General features: G+C 39.5%; 1 protein-coding gene across 2 annotated transcripts in view; it reads right to left on the bottom strand.

Moving 5' to 3' along the window:
- Positions 1 to 331: 331 nt before the first annotated feature.
- ttc39a (tetratricopeptide repeat domain 39A) overlaps positions 332 to 18,765 on the bottom strand; it is a 27,844-nt gene continuing 9,410 nt past the window's right edge. For both annotated transcript variants that reach the window (XM_051376870.1, XM_051376871.1), the window contains 17 exons: positions 18,287 to 18,391; positions 12,152 to 12,283; positions 11,439 to 11,479; positions 11,092 to 11,159; positions 10,917 to 10,981; positions 10,669 to 10,768; positions 8,547 to 8,612; positions 7,672 to 7,780; positions 7,508 to 7,575; positions 7,345 to 7,404; positions 5,935 to 6,096; positions 5,202 to 5,293; positions 4,787 to 4,907; positions 3,342 to 3,453; positions 3,080 to 3,194; positions 2,719 to 2,835; positions 332 to 2,451 (listed from right to left, as the gene is read on the bottom strand). In XM_051376870.1, the coding sequence (XP_051232830.1) occupies positions 2,337 to 2,451; positions 2,719 to 2,835; positions 3,080 to 3,194; positions 3,342 to 3,453; positions 4,787 to 4,907; positions 5,202 to 5,293; positions 5,935 to 6,096; positions 7,345 to 7,404; positions 7,508 to 7,575; positions 7,672 to 7,780; positions 8,547 to 8,612; positions 10,669 to 10,768; positions 10,917 to 10,981; positions 11,092 to 11,159; positions 11,439 to 11,479; positions 12,152 to 12,283; positions 18,287 to 18,391 (1,648 nt within the window). In that variant the 3' untranslated portion in view covers positions 332 to 2,336. The remainder of the gene's footprint in view (positions 2,452 to 2,718; positions 2,836 to 3,079; positions 3,195 to 3,341; positions 3,454 to 4,786; positions 4,908 to 5,201; positions 5,294 to 5,934; positions 6,097 to 7,344; positions 7,405 to 7,507; positions 7,576 to 7,671; positions 7,781 to 8,546; positions 8,613 to 10,668; positions 10,769 to 10,916; positions 10,982 to 11,091; positions 11,160 to 11,438; positions 11,480 to 12,151; positions 12,284 to 18,286; positions 18,392 to 18,765) is intronic.

Raw genomic sequence — 18,765 nt, 5'->3', positions numbered from 1 at the left:
ATTCATGGTTGCTGTTACTCGTCAATTTAAGTCCTGTGTGTATTTTTTTGAATTGGATATGACTCGCATATTATTCCAAACCCCCCTTATCTTCTTATCCGTGGCTGCCATTGCCTTGCATATTACAAGATGAGACGACTTTGCTGTAACTACTGGATTAGATCACACGCATGAGAACAGCGGGTGCAAAGATATGAATACACATGAATGCATTGTGTTCTTGTCCTGTAAATTATAACACATTGTACTGTGCACATTGCACTTTGTAATTGTGTAAGGGTTTTTTTTTGTAGTGCACAAAAGACAAAAAAAAAAGACAATAAAAATGGGATGTGTTTTTTTTTTTTAGTTGCGTATCATCATTTCATCTTAAATTACAATAGAAACATTCAGTATGTACAGGAATGTCATTTTGCTGAGTGGTAGCCGTGCCCAATAAAATGTGCTGATTGTAAACATCACAATGCCACTAAATTTGGTTAGAGTTTCTTTCAGATGTATCTGAAAAACCCAAAAGGAAGGAAAGGAAGGGAAAAAAAGAAAAATAAGCTAAATTCATTATTAGAAAATAAAATATGATTCGTTACTGGAATATTCCAGAGAGCGACTGCTGTTAAAACAATATTGAAAGTACATTTCCTTCACCATTAAAAACATTGAAATTGACTCCTAGCATCATCTTGGATCCCAAACCTTACTCTAATCATGAATAAATCAGCAGTGCTCTAATTCCAACACTTGAGACACCATCTGAGTTTCTTGGTTTTGGACGCTCTGTTGCTGTGACACAGCCCTTGAAATAACCTCACCACCAACACAATTAGAGGTGACCCTATTCTGTCTTCTCATTTCAATCATTATAAGCACTTGTTCATATACAGATTATTATTTGACACAGGATAATAGTTGTGATGTTCAAGCCCCACTAAAGATGGTTCTACTCAAGCATGGCTGATATGGGAGCAGTTCACAAAGTAGGAAGACTTTGGTGATTCCCGTTCATAGCTTCTTCAGTCACTAAGATGCGACAGGCGGACAAGCACGCAGTCCTTCGCTCCACGGAGTGAATGGCCTGTTTGTTCAAGCTCAAGTACTGTTGGAGCCTGTCCCACACACCAGGAGGAGAAAAGGAGGGAGCCTGCCTTTCTAAAAGACACATTCATCTGTCCTCTTAAAATGGGACAATTTGTGTAAAAGGTGCCATTTACAGTATATACATGTAAAGAACAACTCGTACTGCTGATTTTTTGACTCTGGAGAGTTTGCGTGGCTGGCTGATATACATAGCTTTGTGCAAAAGCCATTACTTGTGATTGTAAATACAACAGGGTTGCAGATTTGAACAATTCTTCAGAAGGAGACTGAAAGAAAGTATTCCACATGAATACATTTGTCTTTTTCAATGTTTCACTAGGTTTCAAGGAAAGGAAGAACATTTAAAATAAACAATAAAACATTTACTCACTCTGAGAAACACAATGAACCAGACGTTTATAGTGTAAAAGTGAATCCAACATATAAAGAATTTATACATCTGATTAGGTCATATCGGGGTTTGGTTTTCAAAAATCGAAATGTGGGTGAAACCTGTCAACCAACATGTATCAAATGACACAGTACAAAACAGTCTCATAGTCCTTGTGGACTACGTGGTGAGTTGTATGATATAATCCCGATGTCAAACTATGTTAACACATAATTATGTGTCATCCCCCACCTACTCAAGTCATTTTATCAATAACTGCTCATTTACGTCAAATAAAACAAAAGTGGGAGAGCTTTGTAACCAGGTCAAATGGTGTTATTGGCCAGAAGGAGTTAGTGTCAGTAATTTAATGGGGGCTGTTTGGTACTCTGGCTCCATCAGATCTAACCCTACTACCCCGAAATGAGGCACATTTTTACCTTGGGTAGTAATGGAGGTAATCTGTAGTATATACTTCACAAATGTGACCTTGTTTTCTACCCTAGTGCGCCCCTAATGGGTGGCCACAGTGCTAGACAAACAAGCCTGCTAGAAGCGATGTTTCATAAATATAGGCACATTTCTCAACTTGTCTATTTCAAATCACACAAGGAAGTGAAGTTCATCATAGTGTAATTCTGGAAGAGGGCGTTGCAACCTGTCTAAGACAGTCACGGCCACATAGAGCTGCAGTCGCCCGTAAGGGCGACACACATAAGAAAGAAAGCATCCCTCTTCCCCTAGCCTTGTGATGAAAAAAACAAAACAAATCATCAGCCCTAATGGGCGGGGCTGGACTGGGCTGAGTGTTGCATTGTGGGACTGCAGAAACAGAAAGCTGTCTCAGCTCTAGTGTGCCCTCCTCTGTTTGTTATGGGCTGGAGGGAACATGGGTGCCATTTTCCCCCGTGCCCTTGGCCTTGTGCAAAGCAGCCTGAATGCGGAAGTGTGTCCGTGATTCCATCGAGTAGTTTTTGTAATTTTGCCTGAAACAGAGCAAAAAGAGTAATTTACATCGGGGATAAATCTCTAAATTCTTCTTTCACACATGGACATGAGACTAAACCCATAAATCACAACACACACTTTAAGATTTATTTAAACCCACAAAGATGAATGGGGGTGTCATATTAAAATTAAAACACAATGTCAAAAGAAATGACTTGTAGTTATTTATGTGAAAAAATATAAGGCATATTAAACATTTAATTAAATTGCTGCAAGCAAGTGGTCAAGCTGGTTGAATTACTTACTTAGCTGCTTCTAGGAGTTTGATAGCTTCATCTTTTCTGCCTTGCTCGAGACACAGCAAGCCATGCTCCAGCAGGGCATTAGGAACCAGGTAGTGGTCATACTTGATCTGAGTCTCACTGCGGAGAATGTCAAAACACAGTGGTTGCAGTATGTGTGGACGTGAAGTCAGTATGAACAAAGCTGTTTTGCTGTTTCTATTTCAAAACAGAACTGCCTCTTTTCACCAGAGGATGCATTATAAATGTGATCAGGCTAACTGGTGATTACACACTGCAAGAAACTAGAGCACATCTGTTTTTCTAGTTTGGTTAAACATGCATATACTGTACACGTCAGTGCATATTACTAATGGAGTCTTACTTGCAGAGGACAAGAGTAAAGTAGTGTTCGGCCTCCTCCTGGTGCCCCAGGTGTTTGAGACACAGTCCCTTCAAGAGGCTCAGGAGACACTGATCATCTATGGTGAACTCAGTTCCTGACAAACGCACAACAGGACAGTTAGAACCAAATAGATTACAAAACAGGTACAGTAATTCTACAGAATATATCATTCTTTCAAAATAAAATAAAATGAGAATTTGAATCCATTAAAGACTTGGCTCTGGTAAATAATTTTGCATACTTGGGCTGCTCTCGAGTTTTGCCTGGGCCTCATGCAGTGTTTTCAGCATGTCTTCAGTCAGGTCTTTGTGTTTGCCAATGACTGTATAGCCGTTCCAGATGTACATCATCTCCTAGACAACATAGAAATACACACAAATTATACAAAACAGACAACAGAGAAGGTCATTGTGTAAAACAGGAAATAAAAGGAGGCATTGAAGAAAACATCTATCTATCTATCTATCTATCTATCTATCTATCTATCTATCTATCTATCTATCTATCTATCTATCTATCTATCTATCTGTCTATCTGTCTGTCTATGACTCATGCAAAGCCAGGGTATTTTTAAGGAGGGAAAGGTCTTCTGCTCATTCATAACCTTTCTGTTTTTTTCCAAGCCATTTTCTGGTTATTGCTTTTTCACTACCTGCTAGTAGTATTTGTAAAACAATATCTGTCCTGCTTTTTCAGCCCAGTTGGCAGGTGTCTAAATACATAACATGGAAAAAACACCCAGTAAGAAAAAATATTAGGACACTACCAAAAAATATATAAAAATGACCATAAGAAATATTACCACACATTCTCCAACACTGGCCATATTCAGGGTTGTTGCTTTTATGATCATGATATTTTTGAAGTTTTAAAAAAAAAGTTCCTTTTGTGGAATTCCCTCCGCAGATCTGAGCCTAAGATACATATGTTTTTTTCATCCACCTTGATTTAACATAAATTGTGGAAAGACCCCTTCTTAAAAGATAAATAAATCCTGAAAATGGGTTTACTGTTAGTATTAACTTTATATGCATTGATTAATATCTTAACCAGACTAATTCCTTTCTCTCCAGTATTTTTAATATGTTTGTCAAAGTAAAGAAGAAAGCATATTTCCCCATAGGTTTCTGTCAGTTGTTGAAATGTATCTAAACCATTATTATACACATTTAATATATACATATATTACACTGTAGGCTATGGATGGATATCCATAGTTGTCCAAAGTTTGAAAATCTACTAGGTCTTTATGCCAGATGTTTAGACTGCAATCCAATTACTCCCTTTGTCTAAGTGTCTCTTTTGGAGGGTATTTTTATAAATTAGAGTGGTATGCTTATTTGACTTGGCAGACTCAGCTCCCCTGAGCCTAACCCATATCCCAAATCAGCCTCCAGCCCCTAACACTGGGTCTCCAGCCCTGAGAGGGCTCTGTGTCCTCATCTTCAATCCCTGATACTGGAGAACCAGAGGGAGGGAGGGAGTTTGGTGGGCGCCGGCTAATTAATGGGGAGGCCTACAGAGCGAAAGGCCTGTGTGAAACCAAACTATTAATTTGATATTCCTGATATTTTTGATCCAGTTACTTTAAATAAACAATGCAAAACACTGTAGTAACAGTGAAAACACCTGTCATGCTACAAGTAAAGCAATGTGACATGGCAAATAGCCTCGTCCAGCACTGACCAGTGGAGGAGCGGGAAGAGGAATGGGGTTTTCTGCAAGGTAGCGACGTGCTTTCCGGATAGCGAACTTCTCTGTTGGTAAAGATTTTCCCGCTATTTTCTGCTTCAGCCCTGGCACCTGCCTGAAATATAATCAAGTATACACATATTACAGTAATATGGAGAAAATATGTGTTTCTTCAAATAATCATAACTCACAGACTGTTTAAAGCTGCATTTATGATGCTGTGTAATGTAAAAAAAAAAAAAACTGAATGGGAAATTACATCTCTTATTCATTCATATCCCCACTCAAGACAAGTCAATTCCCAGAAAAAGAGATTACAATATCAAAGATATTTAATGTAGTGAATCATTTCTGTTTCACTGTGGGTGTTGCGAGCAGTTTCAGTACTGCTCTAGCTCTTACTTCATACCTGAACAGAGAGAGCGCAGTTTCCCCAAAGGTTAGGCAATCATCCGGTGTCAGCATGCTGAGGTAGGCTGCTTTCATATACGCATAGGTAGCCTGAGGGAAGGAAAAAAGTGGTTACTACTGCAATCCCATCTTTCCTTTTCAAATGAGATGAGGAGAGAAAACACTACAGCTGTGTGGAGTTTATAGAGTCAGAGCAGGGCTGCAGAACTCAAGTCTTGTCTTAATGTTTAGTTTGTTTTCAGCCACTACAAGCTGCTGAAAAGGCTTTCTGTCGCTCTACAAAGCATAAATTGCAATTCATGTTCTTTTTCACTATCACTATGAAACATTTAATGGATTTTCCCTCGTGTATTGTTGTTGCCAGGTGAAAACACTGCAACTTACAGGGTACGAGAGAGACTTACAGCGAATGTGTCCCACAAGAATTTAACTGGGATGTTATTCTAGCTATGCGTCATAACCACTAGGCTACCGAGACACCCTCAGAGGTAGTGGTGGAACAACATTTCTGTCTATGAAACCTACATTGAATGATAGGTTAAAAAAAACATTTAACTAAAAATAAGATTGTGTTCTTATTTAAAAGGCGGACTCTAATGATCACTCAACAACAGAAGTGTGCTGTGGTTTTTGAGCATATCTGCTTGTCTGAAATTAAAGGGTGTTATTTTGGTCTTATTACTCATTATTTGCATTCATTAATAATCAAATCCCGAACTACGGTGGCCCACCTTGGACCAGGAGTTCTCCTTGCTGAGCAGGTCAGCGTAAAAGTAGGCCATCTTCCAGTTCCTCTTGTATGTGAAGCACCACATCAGCTCCCAGTAACACATGTGGTGGAACTGTTTCCACTCTTGCTGAGCCTCACAACACTCCTCAAAACGTGTGATAGCCTGGAAACATACAAATCTCTGAGAATCTCACCTCCTCAAACATATTCAGTGTGAATGTTCAAATGTAGTGAGCAAGTCAACACACGCAAATAATGGTTAAATGATTTGTGCAAATTGATTTTTGACATGACATAGTATGTTAAAGATGAAGGCAGAGTTTGTTTTTTTGTGGCTTCTTTAACTTCATTCTAGTTCAGGACTAAGCATTATGTGTACAGGATACTTTTTGTATCTTTTTTGTATACTTTAGTAGCCTGAAAGAAAAAATATGTCTTAATCATATGTTAAAATGTTGTCTGTGGCTACTTCCATATTGTAGAGAAAAATAAAAAATAAAAAAATAAATATCAAAGACATCATACAGTATTAGTATGGAGGTGTTTCTTTTCAGTTAACTTACACTATTTCTCTCTAAGTAAATTTTATAACCTCTCGAGAAGTACAATTTATCATTGTTTAAATATGTCTCTGCATTTTGACAACACATTTGATTAATTTTCACATCCATTAGACTTTTTTAGCAGTGGGAAAATTTGAATTTGTAACTTTTAATATAAATATGCAATCTAGTGGCTAAGTTGTAGCAGTAGCAAGTCTACTCTAATGTTTAGTTTGTTTTCAGCCACTACAAGCTGCCAACTAGACTTTCTGTTGCTCTTCATAGCATAAATTGAAATTCAGGTCATTTTTTACTCTATCACTATCAAACATTTAATGGATTTTCCCTTGTGTATTTTTGTTGCCAGGTGAAAACACTGCAACTTACAGGGTATGAGAGAAACTTAGAACAAATGTGCCCGACGGGAATTTAACTGGGTATTCTAGCTATGCGTCATAACCACTGGGCTACTGAGACACCCTCAGAGGTAGTGGTGGAACAACATTTCTGTTTATGAAACCTACTTTGAATGAAAAGCAGGACATAAAGAAGTCGCAGAATGACAATGCTGCAATGGGATTTGCAAGATAAACCCAAATGTATCATTCAGTAAGCGTGACTTATGTGTGAACAGTTATTACGACCAACAAAGATCAAAACACATCAATAGTCACCAAATCACATATTAATAAAGAGGGGTTGGATGTAGCATAGTCTGACTACTAACTAACTAACTTAAATTATTGTTATCAATAACAAGATGCATAAAGTACACATTAAACACTAAATAATAAATCACAGACTTTAAACATTTTCCACATGAAAAGTGCAGTGGTGTTTTCATGTGTATAGAAATGACAGGTACTCACAGCATCCAGGTTGCCTTTGATCTCCTCTATTCGACCAGCGAAGAACAAGAAGATGGATCCCTGGGAGAAACACAAACCACGGTATGGTTGGGAACATGACTCTTCTAATTATGAGGAAGATTTTTAAAAAACGTTTGACTACGTGAGTTTAATTCTGACAAACCTTAGGATACTTTTTGAGATATGGCTGCAGCAATTTCTCTGCATCTGCAACATCTCCTTCTCCAGTGCCTGCGAGAGACAAACAGAACAAATGCAGTTAACCTCATCTGTTTCTGTTTTTATGGTTGGCTGCAGCTACATGCATGTGTGTGTGTCCTTGCTCACCTAATATGAAACTCATGAAGGTGTGGTAGCAGAGCAGCAGCATGTTACATAGGAAGGACCTGAATGTGCTCTCTGCAGAGCCATCCTGAAGCTGCTGAAGACCAAACTCCTGCAGGAACATACACACAGAGATGCACACATGAGCTCAGAACACACCAATCCATTTCCTGTGCTGAAGGATTCAGTTTGGGCAGCAGGATGTGTAACAATCTGTCTTCAGAGTACTTCTAGGAATCCGAACCTCAACAGAGATAGGTCACAGATAAGCGTGTGTGTGTGTGTAAAATTTGCAAATACACAGTGAAAGACAGGAAATGCAAGTTCACTGTGTCGTGATCATGTTGACAACTCCACTCAAGATCGCTAGATGTCTTTTTTTGAAACCAGAAGATAAATCAATCATCTTATTGGCCTAATAACCCAAGTGATATCAAAACCTAAACCCTAATCCCTGTTCAGATTAATTTGTGTTGTGGTTACATCAATATAAAATTAATTATTTAAGCACATCAAATAATAGGAAGTCATGATCTAGGGAAATGGTATAGTCATTAGTTATTATGATCAAAACATTTTTTAAGTCATTCACCCATCAAGTTGTACAGTTGTAGGAGTTTCGTCTCGTGCTTCTACTCAACTCAGTAGTAGTCATATGAGTTCCACAAATCACAGGCAAGATTTAGTGAACCAGTGAAACTGCAATTACACATACAATTTACGAGTTGTCGACATTTCCATTGTTAACAGCAGAACCCCAGTACTTCACACATAGAATAGACGTCTCCATCATCAGTCAAACATCGCTAACTCGACCCATTACGCCCTCAGTCCTGTCTGTCAGCCATAACTGGCTCTCACTTGCCAGCAGAACTCACCTTATTCCCAGAGAAACCGACAAACTCCAGCAGCTTGAGCGTCCGCGTGGGCAACATGGAAATCATCTGCAGGAAGCAGACAAGCAGGAGAATTACAGCAACTTTTCTTTATAATTACAACACCATTGGTTTCCAACGGAATGATCTTACATTTCGTAAACATACCGTAAAAGGGCCATTAGTTGTACAGTAATTACAAGTCTTTTCCAACCAACAAAGTTTCCACTGTAAATAAATTAAACAGGCCAACAATAACAGAAACATGTGCAACTGCCAGATTCAAGCAATGATGAGACTTCATATTGGGAGGAAATTAAAAATCTTGTGTGGTACACAGAAAACAACAACTCCTGCTCAACTTACAAAACCAAGGAACTGATTGTTTATTTAAGGAAACACTCCCCTGTTTACATCAGTGGAGCTGAGTTGGAGCAGGTTCCTGTGAATTAACATCACAGAGAACCTGTCATGGTCATATCACATCTCTACCCTGGTTAAGATCAGAAATGACTGTATTTCTTAAGGAAACTTAACTTAAGGAAGCTAAATTCCCCTTTTACAGAGGAGAAATAGAAAGCATGCTGACTGGAAACATCACAAACTGGCATGGGATGTGAGTGGCCCAGGACAGGAGGTGATAAAAACTGCAACAATTCATCATACAAATTAGTATTTTTATTTTTATGAGTTATTAATCAATTTTTATTATGTTTTTAAAAAGCAGCATAAAGGTAACTGTATCTAAATTTCATTAAAAAACCTTGCGTTGTAAATGAAATAAAATAACCTGTTGCCCAGATAATTTCTGTACTACACTTTTTAATGTAATCTATAGGTTTCGTACTGACACCTTATTCAACAGTACTAGCAACATTATTTTGGATTTGGATTCTCCTCCTATCCTAACAAAACATTCTCAGTTACATGGATCATTTCTCCTCTCCTCGCACCAGTCTCTCTTGTGGAGTCCCAAAAGGATCTGTTCTCGGTCCTATCCATCTACTTGCTTTGTTAAGAATGTCATTAAGAAATATAACATCTCCTACCACTGCAATGCGGCTGAAATCCAGCTTTACCTGCCCCTGAAACCCGACTGCCCAACTGTGTCTTGTGGACATCAAAAGCTGGATGGCCCTAAATTTCCTGCAGCTCAATGATAATAAACCAGAGGCTATGCCCCCACAGACTCTGTTAAACTACTCACCAATAATCTAGCTCAACTGTCCCATTACCTCAAACCACATGGTTTTATCTTCGACTCTACCCTAAAATTTGATAAGCAGATAAATGCAGTCATCCACTCCCGTCCAGACCTAGAAATAGTCATCCATGCCTTCATTTCCTCACGGATAAACCACTGCCACTCCCTTTATTCTGGTATTTCCCAGTCATCCATGTTGCACCTGCAACCCTACGCCCTGCACTGGTTTCCTGTCCACAACCGAATCAATTTTAAGATCCTCCTGTTTGTTTTTAAAACTGTAAATGGCCTGGTGCCCCCCCTACATTTCAAACCTCCTCCTCCCCCACTCCGTCCCTACATCACTTTCCTCTGACATCATCAAACTGCAGACTGAGAGGTGATGGCGCCTTTGCAATCACAGCCTTTAAACTCTGGAATAATCCCCCACCCTCTCTTAGATCAGCCCCCTCCCTAAACTCATTTAAAACTCGTGTTCACCTGATTTTTGCCTGTGTGTTTCATTTAGTTGACTGTCCTTGTTGTGGTTGTACTTGTATTTCATTTATACGCTTTGGTCAACTTCTGTCAGTTTTTAAATGCGCTCTATAACTAAAATAAACTTATTTTTATTTTAAAAACAAGAGTGAATAAACTGCCTGTGCATGCAAAGAGTACTTTTTGATTCTTTAGCTGCTCATAAATAACAAATATGTACAAATGAGCAGAAGAACAACATGTGATTGGCTCTAGTCTAACTTTGATTATCATTGCTGCATGAAGAGCAATAAGCGAACACACTGCTCGTCTGCATGTTAGATTATGGCTTCTCTTACTGCATGTTTTGCTCTTTATGTGCTTCTGTTTAATTATAACTTAAGCAAGAAAAATGTGAACATGGAGGTTTCAGTCAAGTTTGGTTCAGGCTTGTTCTCAACTTACTAGATTAAAGGCTCCTATTCCCAGTTTAACACCACCCTCAAAATGGCCATGGTTGTCACCATGAGTGTATCCAGATGACTGGAGGACTGTGTGAAGCTCTCTGTGAGGGAAAGATAAAGGAAGCAGATTAAAAGGGTTGTACAAGGTAATGAGGAAGATAGAAAAAGTAAAAGCCTAGTCTAATAGGAAACTGGGAGTAACACAAGCATGATGAAATGAGAACAAGGATATTCTGGATTGATTCTCACTTGTATGTCTGGTAGCTGTTCCTGACTTTGATCCCACCTTTGATGAAACTGATCATGTTTTCATCCTAAACAGAGAGGGAGCGAGGTAAGAGAGGGAAAAGAAACAGGGAACCAGTTTAAAGAAACATAAAACTATCAGTGGTGGCAGATTCAAGTGGCCTCTCGCTCTCCTGACCTGTAGGAAGGTGAGTGCTGCCCTCTGCAGGAGACACTCGGCATAGCAAACTTCAGCATGGAGTTCCTCTGAGGTGAAAATCACACCAGTTATCTTCAGACAGATTAAAAGCTGCAGCGTAATGGCCAAACACACATGCACATATATACACACGCACACATACATATGCATATACAGTACTTTAATGGGAGTGCACACATGCACCAGAGGTAAAGATTAAAACTAATGGGTACAGACATTAACATTAACATTCATGTACTCACACATGCAACACACGACTAAAACTGCTTCCGAAATACTGACATCAGCACATTTTACTCATCCGGTCAATACAGGACTTTACTGACCTTCTGTGAAGCTTTTGGAGAAGCTTGACTTCTTGCGTTGCCTGATTGAGAAAGCACAAAACATAAAACCATCATCAGTCATGAAAATGAAAATCTTCCGGATTGTTTTTCAGCAGCACTGCACTGTCCCACATTTCTTTGCTTACCTTGTTTATGCAAATCTGTGACTCAGCTTCTTTCCAGTAAGGACAGGATGCTGAGATAAAGTTACCACAAGGTGCTGGCAGTGCATTAAATGTCCTACCTAACAGGCACAACATTGAAAAGAAAAACTGCAGCTCTGACCTCAGATAAGTGTTGGCCAGAAGAAGAATTGTCTGTATATCTGGGTGGGCTAATGAGATCTACTGAGTCATTACAGATTCTCACAGTAGCTCCGGGACAAATCTTGGCAGACAGATGTGACATTCCTGAGTGTGGATGATCTCAGTATGTTATCTGGTTTTGGTATGATGTTGCCAATGGGAACCAGTGATCAGAAGATGCATTACCATTTGTCTAAATGGTTAAATCAGCCATATGAGCACTGATAAACCTCACTTTTAGCACTTTTGTAATTGTTTCTGAACCGGCTTATCTCTAGACCGAATGGCTCTTAAGAGACAAAATTCACTTTTGCTGCTGACTAGAGAGGAACAAAAAAATCCCCTGTCATAGTTTAGCAGCTGGTCATCAGTGTATTATTTCACTGTGGTGTTGTGGGAAAGTCTCACCGCTGACAGATGGCCTGGGCCTCCTTCATGGTGTTTCCTGCAGCCAGGATGTGTTGGGGTTCAAAGGTCATCATGGCCTGCATCTCCAGGATGGTGGCGTAAGTCAGAGCATGGTACATGCTGTCTTTGGTTCTGCAAAACAGACAACACACATTATTGCACTGGTCTTGAAAGTAAAAGATTAAGTTATAGATATTGAATGGCATATTGATTCAGATAGATCATGTGCTGTTTCTGGTGTGCTGACAGAGATGATGAAGAGGTGAGAAACACCTTTTGTTTGAACTGAGTAGATTCATACAGTAGTCACCTAATCAGTCAGTAGAGAATATGAAAGGCTATAGTAAGAGAGTCAATTCCTGTAAACAACAGACATGTGAGATAGAATACGAGGAAGACTAAAACCTCACCAATACACAGAAAAGAAAAACTGTTTCTATTTATACCCACAGTTGTTTGTGTCACATCACACCCTGTGCCTGATGCCACAAAAATTTTTTCAACAAGATGCATTTGTTGTTCCGGTTAAAAGAGCTTATTGTTCCAGTTATTAACCATTATTCAAACTACTTACTTAAAAAAATTATTTTAAACAAAGAAAACAGACAACACCTCACCATTAATATGCTAAACCACTGCAGTCACATGTAATAGTTTAAATAGCTTTATATATTATGTAATTACCTGTTTGTTATATGTTAACATAAAGGCAGAGGTGTGTAGAGAGGAATGTTGTTAGTCTGCATAACTGACATTTCACTGCTGTTCACCACAGACTGACTCATGGGCCCAGCCTCGCCTGCCCTGGACACTGGAAACTAAATTTGCATCAGCAGTTTTTTTTTTAACCCATGGAATGGAAACAGAGCACAAAGACACACCTCTACATTCATTCTGTTTAACTTTTATTGCTGCATATATTGGCTAAAGAACGGACTTACAGACACATTAAGCAGACAGAGATAAAAGCCGTATCATCCATGAGACTTCTGTCAGGCACACAGGGGATGGCAAATGTGCACACGTTCTAGACTCAAGTGGAAGTACAGATACTAGTACGGATTCAACTTCTTTAATCAAGTAAAAGCGAGAAAGTACAGGTTCTTTAATGTACTCAAAGTATTAAACAGTGACCTATTGGTTTCTCTGGTTGGTTTCCGGCTGTTTCTGTGTAAAGCTGAGTAAGACTTGTCATAAAGTTGAGTCTCCCTCTCTTGGCTGTTTTGTGTTGTTATGTCTTTTATGTTATTTTCCACAAGCTACATCGGTCTTTATTTTTGGAAGGTGGTCATTGAAGCAAAATAAAAATTGGTAATTTGAAAATTATGCAACTAACAAATGCATTAAAACTAATGTAATGAGTCTGTTTAGAAAATGTACGGAGTAGAAAGCACAGATATGTATGTAAAAAAGTAGGGGTAAAAAAAAATAATACTTGAGTAAAGAACAGATATCTGAAAAAACGACTTAAGTACAGTAACTAAGTATTTATACCACTACTACTTCCGACCTCTGCAGGGACATAACATTGCAGCAATAAATCAGAGAACGTCTGCTGAGCTACAAGTCTTCTCTTAAAATGGATTAATATTACTGATTCGAATCCAGTGACCAATCGGTAAACAAGACCAACCAGGAAGCAGTAGCAGAGAGTTAGAATGGCAGCGGTACAGAGAGAGAGATTTGCCTGCCTTACATTTCCATTGCATCAGGCTTATGTAGAACAACAGCCCAAACTCCAGCTGAGAAACCTTTTAGGATGGAGCTGTGAGGTAAATTGAGCTGCATGTAGCGGTGCTGAAAGGGTCTGAGAATTTGAAATATTTCACAGCAGCACTCAGATATTTTTCAATCAGCATCATCTCCACCCTCCTGACAACAACACTGAAGCCGGGTCTCCCACATATTTTCACCACAGTGTTCCATGATGCAGGGAAAGAGTTTGTACATGCCTTGCACTCAGTGCTGCACGTGTTAGTAACAACCAGGAAGTGCAGTGACGGCAAAAGCATCACTACATCAACAGTTTATTTCTGCCTAAATGCATCATTGTTTTGAGTGTGAAATTAGCAGAAATTAGCAGCTAAATTCTAAAATTAGAAACAAAGCTTTGAAAAATAGTGACACCTTTTCTGAAAAAACTGACATGTGATCAAACTTTTACTCAGTTGCTGTATTGTAGATGTACGTCGTACGGCTACTTCAGTGCACCTCCTGCACCTACTCCCTCCCTGCCACAGCTGTGAGGAATGGGGCAGGACACCAACATGGGAGAATAAGATTGCACTGTTTTGGCTGTGCTTGGTCTGGTGGCGTGTTTGAACAGAGAGCTGGCAAATAAAACTAAGCCTGCTGTTGGATAACTCTGGGATTTGAAGGCTGATCAAGAAAAAAAAAAAAGAGAAGACAAGACTGGTTACTTAGCAGACATGTTTCTACAGCACTGTAGATGAGTTTGCAGTGGCTCCTTGACTACGAGAAACATATCATCTGGGCCTCAAATATCTGAACCATATCTGAACCCTAACAGAGCAATTCAAAGAGATAGTTGCGCTTATATGCTTATGTAAAAGTGGCATGAGTCGCTCATTAGTCGTGATACTGACACATGGACAGTAGCTCGGACTACATAACCTCAGAAATATTAAATCAAGGAGGCATCCTGTAAGTCTCAACGTAACCACAGCAAATAGGGCCAGTTGAACCAAACATTTTAAACCACAACCCAGCACTCAGCACTTATTCATCCCACAAAGGAACATCTTCAATACATTTTGATTCTCTTCACAGACTTCATCTATATCAACTGTTATGTTTGTTCAATGATACAGTTCATAAGGCCCCAGCTCCTCCATCAAATATCATAACATTACATTCATGTATTCGGTGAATCAGTGTCTTGCTCAAAGACACTTCTGCATGTATGTAACTAGCGACCTCAGCAGAAAAGGCAGACACAGCTGAGCTACAGGTGTCCCTCTCCCTTTCGAAAGAGTAATTTGAACTAACCCTTTAAGACTAATGCAATCGAAGAGATTCAACATCCCTCAATATTCTAAAATATCTAATACACACTGTTCCAGTTCCACATCGTCCCATGAGAAATAGGCATGTCGCAGTTTCCTTCCGCAGTCACACTCACAATCATAGCAGCCAGGTTGAGTAGAATGAGTGCATTAACACAGTAATGCCTCAACCTGTCGTCCTCCAAATGCATGCTAGGATAGACATAAGCTGCCTTTGACCATAAGTGGCAATGTAGAGGAACAAGTAATGAACATATGATTAAATCAAGAATAACTGAAAGCTCTCTCTGAAACAGTCTTTCCAGCATTTTAGTTTGAGCCTATGTGTGCTGCAGAGACTCTAGTATACCCTTGTCCCACCTGACTGCACCAGAACACGACTTGGGGAAGGGGAATCAAAGAGGGAGAGAGTTGGAAAGCACATGTGGACTAAAGCAGAGGACAGACAAACACAGCTGCTGTTTCACATCCTCGGGGCCGCTTGTTTCCAAAGGCTTTCAGAGTGTCCCTCTCACAATGAAGCAGATGTCATGACACCTTACATAATATATAAGTCTGATGCTTCAGGCCATCAGCTTCCTCACAAAATCCTTTATGGGAGCAGCAAACTGAGATTGTGGGAGTTATTGGGTTTTGTACAAAACAAACAAAATAAATCCGTATCTCAATTTAATTTATGTGCTGCATTCAAATGTCAAACACTTTAATCTGACTGAATCGTTACTGTCTACTGAATTCTTTTGTCAAAAGTAAGGAGAGGCTGGAGGGAAGGAAACAGCGATTGCTCAGCAACTTTTAAGTGATTAATTTAACTCACACACAAAACATTCCACATACCTAAGAAGGACATTGAGCGAGTGAAGACCACAATAGCTGGCCAGATCACCAAGGAGCCCCTGATTATTGTAGGATTGACCTGACAATCTGCACACATCCTGTCCTACTGAATCTGTCAAATCCACCCATCTGGGCTCAAAACAGCTACAAACACGCACATATTTGCAACTACTGTTTGTTCAGGTGCACTTCAGCAACCAGAAGAGGCAGAGACAGCACACACAGAGCTGAAGACAGAAATGAGGACACCCACTGAGCTAACAGACTGCCAAGCCTCAGGTGGCAGCAGTTAGAGGTGTTGCCGGGGTGGATTTAGGCAGATTTTCCTCCAGGTTGGAATACTTCACAAATCCAGATTTAAATACTAAAGCATATTATGATTATGACAACAGGGCAGTCACTTGGCAACAGAGTATGTATGTAATGTTGCAATGCAATTCTGCATAATTGGGTTTGAGCTAAGAGATCAAACAAATGACATCACTCTAAACTAACCGAAATGGCTCCTAACAGCTCAGACAAACATACCAAAGTGACAAGGGCTGTCAGTCTAGCTGTACTACAAAATTAGATGAAGAAGGTACAGGCCGACTGGAAGCTGTTGTTTGGTCTCAGTGTAAACCGGCACTGAAAAGAAGAAACTGAGGCAGTGGCCTACAGCCTGAGAGAGGAAATAGAGGGTGGAGGATAATAGCGACAATGTGATAAAGGTTCTGATAATAGAGGAGAGAATGAGCATTGAATAATGCAGTAACTTGATGACACCGTGTTAGAAAACAAAACTGAAAGCAGGGTGAGCCCTGAGAGAGAGTTTGTAACTCAAAGCAGGACGTCAGTCATGTAAAACGTTACAGCCTTAAAATCATTTAACCAGCATCAGCAGCAGAGTTTCTTTAACCCTTTCAGATGTAGACACTAGTACCTCTGTTTCTCATCTGTTACTGTGCCAAGGATTAAGGATTTTGTCTTAAAGCTGCAGTAGGTAACTTTTATAAAGATTGTTTCTTGTATTACCTTACTCTATCCTGACAGCAGTACATGAGACAGACAATCTGTGAAAAAAAACAAAAATGTTCCTCTGGTTCCTCCGAGTCAAAAAAGCTAGTTGACCTTGGAATGAGTCTCAATAATCAACCATCTTTCTCGGCTCTAATTGGTTGTTTTCGTTCAGGCGCAGTGGATTCTTGCAAATGCCATGAGGAGGAACCAGAGGAACCTGATTCTTTAAACTGATTATCTGTCTCATGTACAACTATCAGAACAGAGTGAAAGTTTCAGCAAATATGGCAAAAAGTAACACTGGACAAAACAGACCTGTATCTGGAAAGAGCCAATGGTATCTAAGTTTATGGAAATGTATCCAGATCTGTATATCTTATCATATCTTATCATATTAAGTTTTTTTTAAGTACCTACTGCAGCTTTAAAGTCGTTATAACGCTCAAAATTTGCAGTTTTCCTCATTTCTGGACATTTTTATTGAGCAAATCAATCGATCTTTTAAAAAGGCAGACTCCCATCAGCAAATGTTAAATAGCCAATAACTGAAAGTATTAGCTGAGGAAATTTGTCATAAATCAACAATAGTTATTCAGTAAAGGAGAGTTTCGCTGAATCATTCATCCATTTTGAAGTTCAAAGACCAGTAAAGCAAAAACACGAGTATGGCTAGCCATGCTAGCAGCTTTGTGAGGCACAGATGTGCATTGAACTAAATGCTAACATCGGCATGCTAAAAAGCTCACAATGTCAGTGCTAACATGCTGATGTTTAGCAGGTATAATGTTTACCATGTTCACATTCTTAGTTTAGCATGTTAGCATGCTACTAATTTGCACCAAACAAAACCACTACATTAACAGGCCTTTTTCACAGCACTTGTCATAGTAGGAAAAGCACAAGTGTTACTAACAATATTACCGATGGCTGTCATGACAGAGTAACAGTGAGCCAGCAGGCATAATACTAGGACCCTGAAACTGAAGCAGCTAAATGGAATTCAGCCATTGTTCATTTTATTATTTGTGTAAAAGGTGTACAAAAGGTCTTCTGTGAAAAGGTCTATTGCATGTGAATGCAGCTTCCTTGTGGAAATCTCCACCATCTAACACCTGTGAGTGTAAGAATACCTAAAAATGCCGTTGCTCGAATGTGAAACATCAGCTGTTTGTACCTAATTCACTATTTGTCCATGAATGCACAAAGCCAGCTGGGTCAGAGCCTGAGCTGAGAGGAGAAGCCGTATTGGCATGTGTAGGGGCTGTTCTCCTACCTGCACCTGAGCCGGGCCTGTGCCTCCTCAAAGTGGTTCCTGAGGAACAGATCCAGGGCAGCCATGCAGTCCTCCAGAGCCAGTGACAGGTCTGACCGCGAACACCTGCAGACCCAAAACAAATATAGACTCTAGATGAGAAAAGAAGTAATGAAAATACATTCTCATCTAATAAATAAGCCAAAGCGGGGCTCTGAGAATTTCAAATCTCTTAAATAAATGTGTTTGTATCATTGAAGTGGTAACTTTAAGTGCACTTTATTTTTAAATGAAACTAAATGATTCATATTTGAAGATCACAAAAAGATCCACATCACCACTCGGCTCTGCCATCCCACAGTATTTCTGTTTCTTTCAATACTGCAGTGACCCCGTTCTCTTCTACAGCAACAAAAGCAGTCTCCAAACACTGACCTACAACAGAGATTCGGATCTTGATATTATCTCAGTTTATTTTGTATTCCTGCTGTATTCAGCCC

This window comes from Dicentrarchus labrax, unplaced genomic scaffold (genome assembly GCF_905237075.1).
Source record: "Dicentrarchus labrax unplaced genomic scaffold, dlabrax2021, whole genome shotgun sequence".
NCBI classification, from domain to species: Eukaryota; Metazoa; Chordata; class Actinopteri; family Moronidae; genus Dicentrarchus; species Dicentrarchus labrax.
This window is presented reverse-complemented; position numbering and strand designations above follow the sequence as displayed.